This window comes from Rana temporaria, chromosome 4 (genome assembly GCF_905171775.1).
Source record: "Rana temporaria chromosome 4, aRanTem1.1, whole genome shotgun sequence".
Lineage (NCBI taxonomy): Eukaryota > Metazoa > Chordata > Amphibia > Anura > Ranidae > Rana > Rana temporaria.
The window spans coordinates 193,731,468-193,745,832 of record NC_053492.1 but is presented as its reverse complement, the minus strand read 5'-3'; the positions used below and the strand labels follow the sequence as shown (position 1 = coordinate 193,745,832).

General features: G+C 45.0%; 1 protein-coding gene across 5 annotated transcripts in view; it reads left to right on the top strand.

Annotated features, from left to right (window-relative positions):
• TP63 (tumor protein p63) overlaps positions 1 to 14,365 on the top strand; it is a 198,325-nt gene that overhangs the window by 72,714 nt on the left and 111,246 nt on the right. For all 5 annotated transcript variants that reach the window (XM_040349578.1, XM_040349579.1, XM_040349577.1 and 2 more), the window contains exons 2-3: positions 1,916 to 2,041; positions 6,375 to 6,507. In XM_040349578.1, the coding sequence (XP_040205512.1) occupies positions 1,916 to 2,041; positions 6,375 to 6,507 (259 nt within the window). The remainder of the gene's footprint in view (positions 1 to 1,915; positions 2,042 to 6,374; positions 6,508 to 14,365) is intronic.

Sequence of the window (14,365 nt, the reverse complement as noted above, 5' to 3'; positions counted from 1 at the left end):
GGGGGGCCGCAGGATGCCCCCCCCTGCCCCAAAGCACCAACCCCCATGTTGAGGGCATGTGGCCTGGTATGGTTCAGGAGGGGGGGCGCTAACTTGTCCCCACCCCTTTTCCATGCTTGGATAAGGGTCTGGTAAATCCATACCAGACCTAAGGGCCTGGTATTCTCCTGGAGGGGAACCCATGCCGATTTTTTATTTAAAATTTGGCGTAGGGTTCCCCCTCATGATTCATACCAATCATAGTGCCTGGTATTGGCGGGGATCCAAGTCGGATCCCCGTTCATTGAAAGTCGGACGTATGTCGGCTTCAACACATTTTTCCCTTCCCGGTGAGCCAACTCGGCGCTGGCTCCCGTGAGTGGGTGGTCAATCTCGCCGATAAAAGCAGCGAGATTGACACAATATCGCGGTCACCTACTCTATGTTTAGACCCCTTTAACACTAAGGCACTTTACAGGCGTTTTTGCGCTAAAAATAGTGCCTAGAAAGCGCCTGTAAACTGCCTCTTCTGCAGCCCCAGTGTGAAAGCCAGAGTGCTTTCACACTGAAGCGGTGCGCTTGCAGGACAGGAAAAAAGTCCTGCAAGCAGCATCTTTGGGGTTGTGTGGGAGCGGTGTATACACCGCTCTTTCACCACTTCTGCCCGTGGAAATGAATGGGCGCCGCTTTCAAAGCGACTTAAAAGCAATTTAAAAGCAATGCTAAGCGGGCGCTTTTAACCCCCTTTTTAACCCCTTCTAACAGCAGTAAAGCACCATTAAAACTAGCGGCACTTTACCAATATTGCTCGCACTACCCCATTGTGAAAGGGGTCTTAAAAAATAATAAACAAATTTGACGAGGAAAATCAACACAATCAAAAATCAGTACTTACAATGTATGTGCAAAATAATTATTGTCTTGTCAACCCTTACAGATCATGTAAGTTTAAAAAGTGATACTGAACCAGGTTGTGTTGCATGCAGACATTGATGCAGTTTGATTGCTTCCCCCTGCCTCTGGAAGCAGTATTTAGAGCTTGGGATGGGAGAGTCAAATAACCATCCTGAATTGTTATCATGCTCCAGCCAATCCCTAGAGAGGAGCGCTCAAAAGGGGGCTGGAAAATTTATAAATAGTCTGAAGCACTGGGGAGCTGTGTACCTTCTCCCCAGAAATGTTCCAATGACCGAGGGGTTGCTGTTCTTAAGCAGCATGTGGACTGGGTAGCTGTGCTAGAGGCCTCAGTGGTGCCAGGGCTGAGGGCCTGGATGTATCTGCTTAGAAACTGATTGCAGGACATCAACACAAAGTATCTGGGCTGGAAAAGGATTGCCTCACTCATTGGACCATGTCTGCAGGAAGCTAGAAGGTAGAAGCTGTCCCGGGGACTTGTCAGTAAAGACTCTAAATTGATCCCTGGTACTATGTAGCATTTCCCAGAAATCTTATTGGCCACCAGTAGTTGTGCATAGGCGTAGGATAACCAAACGCCAAAGAAAGTTGCCCTTATAGTCTCCAGCTGAGAGACCTTAGTTTGCTAAGAAACTTGCCTCATGGCCCCAAGCTGTGATTTTTTGTCTGTTCAGAAAGGGACCTCCAGATGTGAACACCCTCCATGACCAGAGGTATTAGAAATATGGGCTCTGGGGATAGCTTTTTTGAACTATTGAGGGTATCCAAATCACCCATTATGGGTTCAATGATGAAGAAGCAGAGATTGTAGACCACATTGAATGCAATCCCTGAGATTACACATTCCAGGAGTTCACATACCTTAGGTCAAGAGACACTGCCCAAAAACAGTCATGAGAAACAAGACATTTTTTGGCTTTAGATATTTTATGTTTTTTTTTTGTTTGTTTTATATACAGTATGTAACACAGCAGAGGTATCATTTATAACAAACCTTTCTTATGCTTTTGTTTTTTTTAAGGATTGTGGACACATCATCTCACTTCTCTTGTAAGGAGAGATATTATCGAACCTCAGTGTCTCAGTCTTCACAAAGCACAGAAAATAGAAGCCCTAGGGTGTTTGACCGTCTTTGGGAGTTTTTAGGGTAAGTTTTGTTGGGGATGTATCAGCTATCAACCATACATTTTAAGGGTCTTAATGGGATCCTAATAGGCCTCATGCACTGCAGCTGTCAAACACCGGTTTTACCAGCTTCTGTGTGCACCAGTTTTAGGAAATCTTCCCCTTGGGCCGGATTCAGATACATTGGCGTATCTGTCCGGCCCGCGTAACGTATCTCTGATACGTTACGCCGCTCTAACTTTGGGCGCAAGTTCTTTATTCACAAAGAACTTGCGCCCTTAGTTAGAGCGGCGTAGCGTATGTGTTGCGGCCTAAGGCCGCGTAAGTTCACAAATGGGGATGTAGGGGGCGTGTTTTATGTAAATTTCCCTTGACCCCACATTTTATTTGAACGGCGCATGCGCCGTCCGTAAAATCTCCCAGTGTGCATTGCTCTAAATGACGTCGCAAGGACGTCATTGTTTTCGTCGTGAACGTAAATTCCGTCCATCCGTATTCGAGAACGACATTTACGCAAATGACGTAAAAATTTCGAAACTTGGCGCGGGAATGACGGCCATACTTAACATTGGCTGTGCCTCATAGACCCAGGGGTAACTATACGCCGGAAAAAGCCGAACCTGGACGGCCGGCCTGGAATTGCAGCCTAAGATCCGACGGTGTAAGACACTTACACCTGTCGGATCTTAGGGATATCTATGCGTAACCTGATTCTATGAACTGGCCTAAACGTTAGGCGGGTTTAGCACTTGAATGTTAATTCCTTTCAATGGCCAGAATAAAATAATTTTCTGGGCAATGAAATTAATGATTGTCCAAATGCTTGACGTTCCTTAATGCATCTAAACGCACCTAAACTGTGTTTTTCTCCTGTCAGGAGAAAGGCGTTCAGAAGAGTCTAGTGTGCATGAGGGTTTAGAATGTTGTGTTATATCATCTTTTTACTTTAATTTCTTTATATATGTGTATATATTATATATACACTTTAAAAAGCTAGTTTCTTGAAAAACGCTTTGTGTGGGTTCATTTGGCTTTTCGTAGTACAATGAAATCAGATGTTTGATCAGATTAGCGCTGAACACTACACATTCATGCAAACTCGGGAAGTGCTGCAAGTACCTTGTTAACGCGCGCAGTACACATGGCTGTCGCACGTTTGTTGACGATCATGAAGTTAAAACAAGTGGTGAGGAGGCGTTGCGACACTTCCTCACTGACTGTCAGTAGCCTCTGAAGCACAATCCAAAAGTGGGTTGGCTTCAGAGGAAGTGGAGATTTAGACACATGTCCCTTAGAGACTAGCTTCATGTTGTCATGTTACAAGAGACTGTCAAGGATTGTACCTGATGTTAGAGAGCATCAGTGACTACTTGCACTTCACAGGAGACTGTTAGGCCGAGTACTCACGAGCAGACATGTCCGATGAAACCGGTCCGCGGACCGTTTTCATCGGACATGTCTGCCCGGGGACTTCTGTTCGATGGCTGTACACACCATCGAACAGAATTCCGCGCATAAACAATACGCGGGGCGTGTCCGCGGTGTCGCCGCGTAGATGACGCGGTGTCGCCGCGACAATGACGTGGCGACGTGGGCGGGCCTGCCTTTTAAATGCTTCCACGCATGCGTCGAAGTCATTCGACGCATGCGAGGGATGGCGGGCGGCCGGACATGTACGGTAGGTCTGTACAGACGACCGTAAATGTCGGGGGGACAGGTTTCCAGCGGACTGTTTTAAAGCAAGTTAAGGAAACAGTTGTCCGCTGGAAACCTGTCCGATCCGCCCGAAAATGGTCCGCTCGGGCATACACACGGCCAAACATGTCTGCTGAAACTGGTCCGCGGACCAGTTTCAGCAGACATGTTTGGTCGTGAGTACGGGGCCTTAGACTGCTTGCACATTACAAGAGACTGACAAAAATAACATGTTACAAATTATTATTAGAAACTGCCTGCATGTTAGGCCCCATTCACACTTGTGCAACTAGTCATGCAACTTTGGACAGCAAAGTTGCATGACAAGTTGCAGCCAATTCTTCTCAATGGTACCTGTTCAAATCAGTGCAACCAGGGGTCAAGTCCTGGGGAATAAAGTTTGGGAACTCCCACCCAAGATCCACTCCCCCACAAAAAAAGTTATACACTCATATGCATAATTACTAAACCGCATGGTTTAAGCAAGCAAGTTCTTTCTAAATCCTGCGATAACTCACGGCAGACCTCCGGAATGTCTCCTGGGAACAATGACAAAAGCTCCCAGGAGACATTGCGGCATCGAGGAAATGACGGAATACCCACACACTACCTGATGAATCCATATACAGCAAGCGGCCAGTAACATAAAGGATTACTAAGGCCCCGTACACACCAGAGGATATCCGCTGGAGCAGCAGATAAATCCTCTGGCGGATTTGGATCTGATGGCTGTACACACCATCAGATCGAAATCCGCGCGGAATACATCCACGGTGACGTGTCGCGCCGGAAGGTAACTACTTCCACACATGCGTCGAATCATTACGACGCATGCGAGGGATGGGAGCGGACGGATTGATCCGGTGAGTCTGTACAGACGACCGGATCAATCCGCTGGACACGATTCAAGCGGATAGATTTCTTAGCATGCTAAGAAATTTATATCCGCTTGAAATCGATCGGCTGGACGAATCTCCGCGGAAAAATATCCGCTAGGCCGTACAGACGACCGGATTTGTCCGCTGGAACTGATCCGCGGATCAATCCCAGCGGATAGATCTGGTCGTCTGTACGAGGCCTATGGTTCGCCTGCCCCTTTCAGTGACTCGAGCTGGGCATTGCCGCTTAGTGAAGGATTGGCTCGGGCGGCTCGACTGCTCTAGTCCTGCAAAGGGAACTAAGTTCCTGCTGTGAAAAAAGTGCAGAAACTCAGTTCCCACGCGTTCCCGCAGGACTTGAGCCCTGAGTGCAACGTAAAGCTGCAGCAACTTTGAAAAAGTGTCTGCAGTACTATGATACTACTTTTGATGTGACTTAGATCCATTGAGTTTAAAGTCTGATCAAAATCGCACCGGAAGTCGCATCAACGTAGCACTGGAAATCGTGTGACTTTGGAGTTTCAATAGTGCGAATAGAGCCTAAGATAGACCGTCAGAACCTATTGGTATATTAGTGGTATATACTGCCAGAGACCGTTAGAAGGTTAATGCTTTTCTCCTGTTGACATGAAAAGAGGTCTGCAGAAAGTCAACAACACACCTTAACCCAGTGTTTCTCAATTCCAGTCCTCAGGCCCCCCCAACAGGTCAGGTTTTCTGGATTTCCATTATTTTGCACAGGTGATTTGATCAGTTTCACTGCCTTAGTAATCACCACAGCCTTTTCATCTGAGGGAAATCCTGAAAACCTGACCTGTTGGGGGGGCCTGAGGACTGGAATTGAGAAACACTGCCTTAACCCAAGTCATTAGAAAGATAGTTAGCAGTTAATTAGGTAAGGCAGTTAGCCTGAATCTGCCAAAAGTATTAGAATGCCTGCCTTTTCACGCACATGAACTTTAATGGCATCTCAGTCTTAGTCAGCAGGGTTTAGTACTGAGTTGGCCCACCCTTGCAGCTATAAAAGTTTCAACTCTCCTGGAAAGGCTGTCCACAAGGTTTAGAAGCATGTCTGAAGGAATTTTTGACCATTCTTCTATTCTTTCAGAAGCACATTTGTGAGGTCAGGTGCTGATGTTGGACAAGAAGGCCTGGACAACAGTCTCCGCTCTGATTCATGCCAAAGGTGTTCTATGAGGTTGAGGTCAGAACTCTGTGCAGGCCAGTCAAGTTCCTCCACCCCAAACTCGCTTGTCCATGTCTTTATGGACCTTGCTTTGTGCACTGGTCCAAATCATTTGGTGGAGGGGGGATTATGGTGTGGGGTTGTTTTTCAGGGGTTGGGATTGGCCCCTTAGTTCCAGTGAAGGAAACTCTCTTAAGGTGTCAGCATACCAAGACATTTTGGATAATTTCATGCTCCCAACTTTGTGGAAACAGTTTGGGGATGGCCCCTTCCCATTCCAACATGAATACGCTCCAGTGCACAAAGCAAGGTCCATAAAGACATGGATGAGCGAGTTTGGGGTGGAGGAACTTGACTGTCCAGGCCTCAACCTGATACAACACCTTTGGGATGAATCAGAGCGGAGACTGAGAGTTGAAGCTGTTATGGCTGCAAAGGTTGGGCCAACTCAATATTGAACCCTACGGAGGTGTCCCAATACTTTATGCAATGTAGTGTATATTCTTGCAGGGCTTATTGGTAATGCTGTAAATGCCTATATTTGCTTGATGACAGTTGCCTAAAGGTATTCTGTTTGTTTTTTATTATACTCCTAGACCAATGCATTCTGTTCAGCCCATTGATTTGAATTTCACCAGTGATGCAATGGAGAAAGGTCCTACGAATAAGATCGAGATTAGTATGGACTGCATCAGGATGCAGGACTATGAGGTGACTGATCCGTTTCTGGTAAGTGGATGGTAGGCCCCACCTTTTCTAACATAGATTGCAAATGTTGACTGATTATTTTGTATGTCCCAGAACAGTTTTCTTTTCTCAGTTCAACAATTTTGACTAGAGCTCATCTGCTTGTGGAAGCATTTGTTTGCTTTTTTATTCATGGGACATTAGGGAACACAAACACACCCAGATTTCTGAATTGAGTTAGTTCCTTTGCCGTGTGAACAACAAAAACCTCAAATCCTTTTCTTATTTTTTAACAAAAGAATTTGGTGTTTTAACTATCTCTAATAACGCTTATGTTTTCATAGCCCATTGTCATTATATAGACTGCAGTCATACCAGTGCTGGTCACCAATGTAATCTCAGACCCGTATAAACAATAAAAAAAGAAACAGGCCATTAGAAAAATAATGATAGAGGAGGATGCTTGACTTGTTTAATGAATACATTTAGCTTGTTTAAAGTATAACTAAAGGCAAAACTTTTTTCTATTAGATTTGGATAGAGTGGTGAAAGGATAGAATCACAAGTTGTTATTGCTGTCTGTGTCCCTGTTAGGCAGATCTCTGTCCTAATCACAAAGGGCCAGATTCAGATAGAGATACGACGGTGTATCTCCTGATACGCCGTTGTATCTCTGAGTTCCGTCGGTCGGATCTATGCACCTGATTCATAGAATCAGTTCCGCATAGATCTCCCTAAGATCCGACAGGTGTAAGTGACTTACACCGTCGGATCTTAGGCTGCAATTCCAGGCCGGCCGCTAGGTGGTATTTCGTTTTTTTTACGCAACGAAAATGCAAATGAGGAGTTACGCCGATTCAGAAACGAACGACCGCCTGGCGCTTTTTCTTTTTTACGTTGTTTGCGTTCGGCTTTTTCCGGCGTATAGTTACCCCTGGTATATGCGGCGTATCCTATGTTAAGTATGGCCGTCGTTCCCGGGTCGAATTTTAAATTTTTTACGTCATTTGCGTAAGTCGTTCGCGAATACGGATGGACGTAATTTACGTTCACGTCGAAACCAATGACGTCCTAGTGACGTTATTTAGAGCAATGCAAGCTGGAAAATTTTGCGGATGGCGCATGCGCAGTTCGTTCGGCGTGGCGACGCGCCTGATTTAAATGTTACACACCCCCTAGCCGCGGAATTTGAATTCCGCATGGGGGATTTACGATACGCTGCCGCAACTTTAGAGGAAAGTGCTTTCTGAATAAAGCACTTGCCTCAAAAACTTGCGCCGGCGTAACGTAAATCAGATAGGTTACGTGGGTCTAAAGATCCGCTGACTTATCTGAATCTAGCCCAAAATGTTTTGAGTTGTCACCAGTACAGGAAAAGAAGGGAAATCTTCCAATGGGGACACATGTTTCAGTGACAATAGACTAATAATGCATTTTCCCCACATTTGGAGTATATCCTCTTGCTTCATGTTGGATCTAGAGGACAGGAAGTGAAGGGAAATATCCTTAGTGGGGCACAGATGGCAAAAAGGAAAAGGAAAAAACATGTAGACCAGTATTGTAATACCAATGATTCTAGCAAGTGTGTCACACGGGGTCTATTTTTAAAGTAGAGACTGTTATGCCACGTACACACGATCGTTTTTCATGACGAGAAAAATTAAAATTTTTTTAAGTTGGTCATTAAAAACTATCGTGTGTAGGCTCCAGGGCATTTTTCTCGTCGTGAAAAATTGGCATTAAAAATTTAGAACATGCTCTAATTTTTCTCGTAGTTTTTCACATTGTCGTTTTTCACGACAGGAAAAAAACATGCATGCTCAGAAGCAAGTTATGAGACGGGAGCACTTGTTCTGGTAAAACTAGGGTTTGTAATGGAGATGGCACATTCGTCACGCTGTAGCAGACTGAAAAGCACAAAGACTGAAAAGCGTGAATCGTCTCTCACCAAACTTTTAATAACACAAAATCATTAAAAGCAGCCCAAAGGGTGGCACCATTCGAATGGAACTTCCCCTTTATAGTGCCGTTGTACGTGTTGTGCTTCACCGCGCTTTGCTTGAGCATTTTTTTTTTCAAGATCGTGTGTATGCAAGGCAGGCTTGACAAGAATCATAAGAAAGAAAAAGTGCAGCGCTGAGTATTCAGTGAAATGAATCAAAAAATATGGTAAATAATCAAAGTTCAGTGAAAAATCAATGAAATTTAAAAAAGAAAAAGAGGGGGGGAGGAGGACGCACCCCCAAGTGATGTGACAGGTAAATAACCTGAAAGGCAGCTAGAAAGTGAGGTCTAGCTGGATAATGTATAATATAAACACACCGTGATAAGTGAGAGGACACAAAAATAAATGATAATGAGAACCTCAAATAAAGTCCATATAATTTATACGTGTAACTCCAAAATGTAAATATGATAGTCCAAGGTAAAAATGGCCTATACAGTCCAAAGAAATATATATATACAATGTATTTCCTTTTTTGGAGTTGGTCAGAAGTTCTTTGTGAAAAAGACCAAATGACTGTAGAGGAATGGAAGATGGTGTGATCTTCTCAGGTATGGAACTCGGATGTTCTTAATAAGCAGTTGGAACCTCATCAGCAATCCATAATAGTATCCAAATAAACAAGTATAAAGATGGGTACTCTTACCGGAAAGTGTGGACATACACGTCAGCGACGGTATGTCAAACACGCATGTACGAGCTCCTGGGCAGCCGTGATGTCAATGGGGAAGCTGTTTGATGTGTCAGCCTTTAATCCGCCAGGACGGGTCCAATCCAATGAGAGGAGACAGCTCGTGCAGGTGTGGTTCTCAGATGAAGGAGTGTAATATGCAGGCCAAACGTAGAAACCATGTAAGGGAAAACGTACTCACATAGTGCGGTTAATCCCAAAACAAGCCTTTATTAGGCATAGAAAATGAAAGCCAAAATAAACAGAAAACTGGATAAAAATATATAAAATAGATAAAAAAGTACAAGCCCAGTGAAAGACGAGTACAAGTGATCACAAGTAAAATATGGCGTAATGAGCAAGTAGCGTATGAGCTATGTACCCGACATGTTTCGAGCGGCAGAGCTCTTCAACTGCCCCAGTTGAAGAGCTCTGCCGCTCGAAACATGTCGGGTACATAGCTCATACGCTACTTGCTCATTACGCCATATTTTACTTGTGATCACTTGTACTCGTCTTTCACTGGGCTTGTACTTTTTTATCTATTTTATATATTTTTATCCAGTTTTCTGTTTATTTTGGCTTTCATTTTCTATGCCTAATAAAGGCTTGTTTTGGGATTAACCGCACTATGTGAGTACGTTTTCCCTTACATGGTTTCTACGTTTGGCCTGCATATTACACTCCTTCATCTGAGAACCACACCTGCACGAGCTGTCTCCTCTCATTGGATTGGACCCGTCCTGGCGGATTAAAGGCTGACACATCAAACAGCTTCCCCATTGACATCACGGCTGCCCAGGAGCTCGTACATGCGTGTTTGACATACCGTCGCTGACGTGTATGTCCACACTTTCCGGTAAGAGTACCCATCTTTATACTTGTTTATTTGGATACTATTATGGATTGCTGATGAGGTTCCAACTGCTTATTAAGAACATCCGAGTTCCATACCTGAGAAGATCACACCATCTTCCATTCCTCTACAGTCATTTGGTCTTTTTCACAAAGAACTTCTGACCAACTCCAAAAAAGGAAATACATTGTATATATATATTTCTTTGGACTGTATAGGCCATTTTTACCTTGGACTATCACATTTACATTTTGGAGTTACACGTATAAATTATATGGACTTTATTTGAGGTTCTCATTATCATTTATTTTTGTGTCCTCTCACTTATCACGGTGTGTTTATATTATACATTATCCAGCTAGACCTCACTTTCTAGCTGCCTTTCAGGTTATTTACCTGTCACATCACTTGGGGGTGCGTCCTCCTCCCCCCCTCTTTTTCTTTTTTAAATTTCATTGATTTTTCACTGAACTTTGATTATTTACCATATTTTTTGATTCATTTCACTGAATACTCAGCGCTGCACTTTTTCTTTCTTATTTCTTGTACACAATATTGTCTTTTGTTGGTGCTAGCTGCTACTGGTTTACAACATTTACAGTTAGCGCAACTTTTTTCCCTTATTTTATTGACAAGAATCATGTCGAGAAAAACTTTGTTTTTCCCATGACATGAAAAATGGTCGTGTGTACGTGGCTTTACTTTGACCAAAATGTCCCTGGTGGAAAAGCAATGACTGTCATTTAATCCCACAGACCACGGCTTGTTGATGACCGGGCTGCACAGCGTGAGGTAAGCAGCGACTGCAATCTGTGATAGTCCTGTCTGGACTGCAGTCGCCGCTCACCTGTGTCCCCTCCTGGGTTTCCCTCATTGCGGATGATGTCCTCCATCCATATCTACCCTGCTGACAGGATGACATCAGCGGCTGGGGAGACCCGGGAGAGCACACATGGCTGAAACTTGCCTCTACTCTGCCACAGGCAGGACTATGTAGGGAAGGCAGAGACTGAAATGGGTGTGTGTGTGCAAGGGAGTTGGTGTGGCAAAGACCCTGGATTAGGAGGAGGCTCTGGATTAGGAGGAGAGTGCAGAGGAGGCACTGGACTTGAAAATTGGGGTTGGTGTTACAAAGAACCTGGTCTAGAAGGGTGGGGTGCAGACAAAGCCCTGAACTTGGGGAGATTCAGAGGAGGCCCTGGACTAGAAGGGGGGCTGCAGAGGAGACCCTTGACTAGGAAAATGGGTGCAGAGGAGGCCCTGGACTAGGAGGGGAGTGCAGAAAAGGCCCTGGACTGGGGGTGCAGAAGAGGTCCTGGACTTGGTGTTGGTGTGGCAAAAGACCTGGATTAGGAGGGTGCGGTGCAGAGGAGGCCCTGGACTAGGAGGGGGTGCAGAGGAAGCCCTGGAGTAGGAGAGGAAGATGGGAGTGTCTGTCACACACTCATTGGGGCACAGTCATTAAAGCATATGTCCCTTTAAGGCCCTCCCACTGTTAATGCAATCAGACCACACCCTCAGCTTTGGGGTGGTGCACAAAGAACGCTGCTATATTTTTTTGGGGGGGTGAAAAAAAATGACCCGCTCCAGGTGCCAGATGTGTTAGCTACGCCACTGATTGACTCGAATGTGTTAAAAATAGTTGTCTGTCACATTAACCCTGTTTATTTTTAGCAAGGAAAGCACTTGATTTCAATAAAATCACATTGCTGCATTTCCTTATGCTTCTTAACCTTCAGTCCACAAGCAAATCATTTCTGGGGAGTAGGCGAATGAAACTTATATACCGTAGATTTCTTCGGGTGTCCACATCACTGCCTGAGTTATGTGGTCACCTATTACTGGGTGAGTTCTCCTGTTGGAGGAGAACGCAAGGGGACGGTGAGGGGACAGGTGCCCAAGAAGATAACCTGCAAGTTAATATAACTGGACCCCAGGGCAGGGAATTAGCTTGGCTCAAAGAGGCAACTGTGACTTTAAACCAACACTGCAGGAAGGCTAGAAAGAGGTGTTTGGAATCTGAGGGATAAGGTGCACTTTTTAAATTTCATTTTGCCAGGAGTTGTGCTTTAAACATACCTTTCTTATCTTTTTTTCATTTGTATTTTTGAACCAAAGCCCTATTAACCAATTACTCCAACCATTTTTTTTTTTTAATAAAAAACAATAAACCCCCCAAACCTGTTTAACAGCAGTTATCACTGTGGTTAAAAAGGTTCTTTAAACCAAAAACCCAAAAATAAAATGAAAGTTAGCAGCTACAATTACTGTTGCTGAAATAATTGGACACTTACCTCTCCAGGGATCCAGCACTATCCTCACCCGAGCAGGCTCCTTAACCCTCTTCAGATGCAGGCACGGGCATGTTTAATTTAGGAATCTGGCTGTGATTGCAGATTCACAGTTGGCCTTATATTGTTTATGAGCGAGCCGTGCTGCGCTTTATGAATCGTTTCACAGCTTTCTGGGACCTATGACATGTCCAAGAAGGCTGTGGGAGAAGGAGGGGAGGGGCTGAACTACCATTAGAATTGTGACCTTACTGATGTGGTGCGGTTCTCCCACACCACAAGCACAGTGCAGTGTATCCGCAGACCTAATGGAACCACACTGCACCTGCAGGAGAACCACAATGAATCAGTGTGAAAACGACCTTTAAGACATTTTTTTTCTGCAAAACACTGGAGGCAATAGCAGGTGGGATAGGAACAGGTAAGGCTGGAATTCTAGTCATTTTTAGATGATTTTTACATTTTTCTTTTTTTTTTACACGTTCTTTCTTTGTTAGGGTATTCAATGTAGAGATTTGCAGATTAGTCACTAAATGAAGCTCCCTCTGGCCATGTGCCATCAGACACTTTTCTGCTTAGCAACTGCTGGGATAATAGCTTAATAGGAAGAGCATTGTTTTTAACTTCTGGGTGGAATCACTGGGGGCTTTTTATAACTGGTTGAGAAGATGTATGCACCACTTTTTTTAGTAAACATGTTTAAGAGTTGTGATTACCAGGGCATTTGTGTGTTCCCCCATTTTCAAATTTGCCATTTTCCAGCTGTTGTTAGAGGGTTTTTTGTAAACAGAGTTTTAGAACAACGTGTTTGCATGTGGAATATAGTACTTTTAAAATAGAACCATTACAAAATATCAAGTTCAAATACAGGCTGCCTGTCAATAGTAATGATTATCATGATCCTGATGTTACCACCACTGCTACAGATTGTACTACTGCTTCTAATTTGTGCTACTAATCAGAGCTTTTTTTCTCAAAAAATAGGTGCAGGAACTCAACCACGACCCCGTTCAGATTTTACCAGTGGCGGCCGGTCCATAGGGACGCACGGGCGCCGCCCCCCCCCTCCCACAGTCACAAAAAAAAAAAAAAAAAAACGGGCCCTTTAAGAACTTTTATTCGGCTAAAATGTCATTTTGACATTTTAGCCGCAGTTCTGGCGGCCGTCTATAGAGGGCGCTGCAGCGCCACCCCCTCTCGCAAATAACACACATTCGTGCATAAATGCACAAATGTATGTTATTGCTGGTTGCCAGCGCTGCCTGGTCTATTCAGATAACCGGATGCGGGACGCCGGTTACCCGAATAGCGGCAGCTGGTTGGCTGAGGGGAACTGCCTATCAAAGCCAGCGGCTCTGATAGGCTTTTCTCCGGCTCTCAGCTGTCTATACTCTGAGCGCAGGCAATCTGCGCTCATTGTATAAGACAAACGGCCGTTTCAGCCAATCAGGTTCCCGGATTCTGGTTATCAGGAACCTGATTGGCTGAAGCTTCACCACAGCGGCAGAAGACATCGAGGGAGCACATGGAATCCTCAGGTAAGTGCTTTTTACAGGGAAAGGGGCACAGTGACATCATGGGGCACAGTGGTGACAAAGGGCACAGAGGTGACAATTGGCACAGTGACATCATGGGGCACAGTGGTGACAAAGGGCACAGAGGTGACAATGGGCACAGTGGCATCATGGGGCACAGTGGTGACAATGGGCACAGTGGCATCATGGGGCACAGTGGTGACAATGGGCACAGTGGCATCATGGGGCACAGTGGTGACAATTGGCACAGTGACATCATGGGGCACAGTGGTGACAATGAGCACAGTGGCATCATGGGGCACAGTGGTGACAATGGGCACAGTGGCATCATGGGGCACAGTGGTGACAATGGGCACAGTGGCATCATGGGGCACAGTGGTGACAATTGGCACAGTGGCAACAGTTGAGGGGCACAGTGGCTGCGTTTGATGGCATGGCACAGTGGTGACAATTGATGGCACAGTGACTGCGTTTGATGGCATGGCACAGTGGTGACAATTGATGGCACAGTTGCTGTGTTGCATGGCACAGTGGTGACAATTG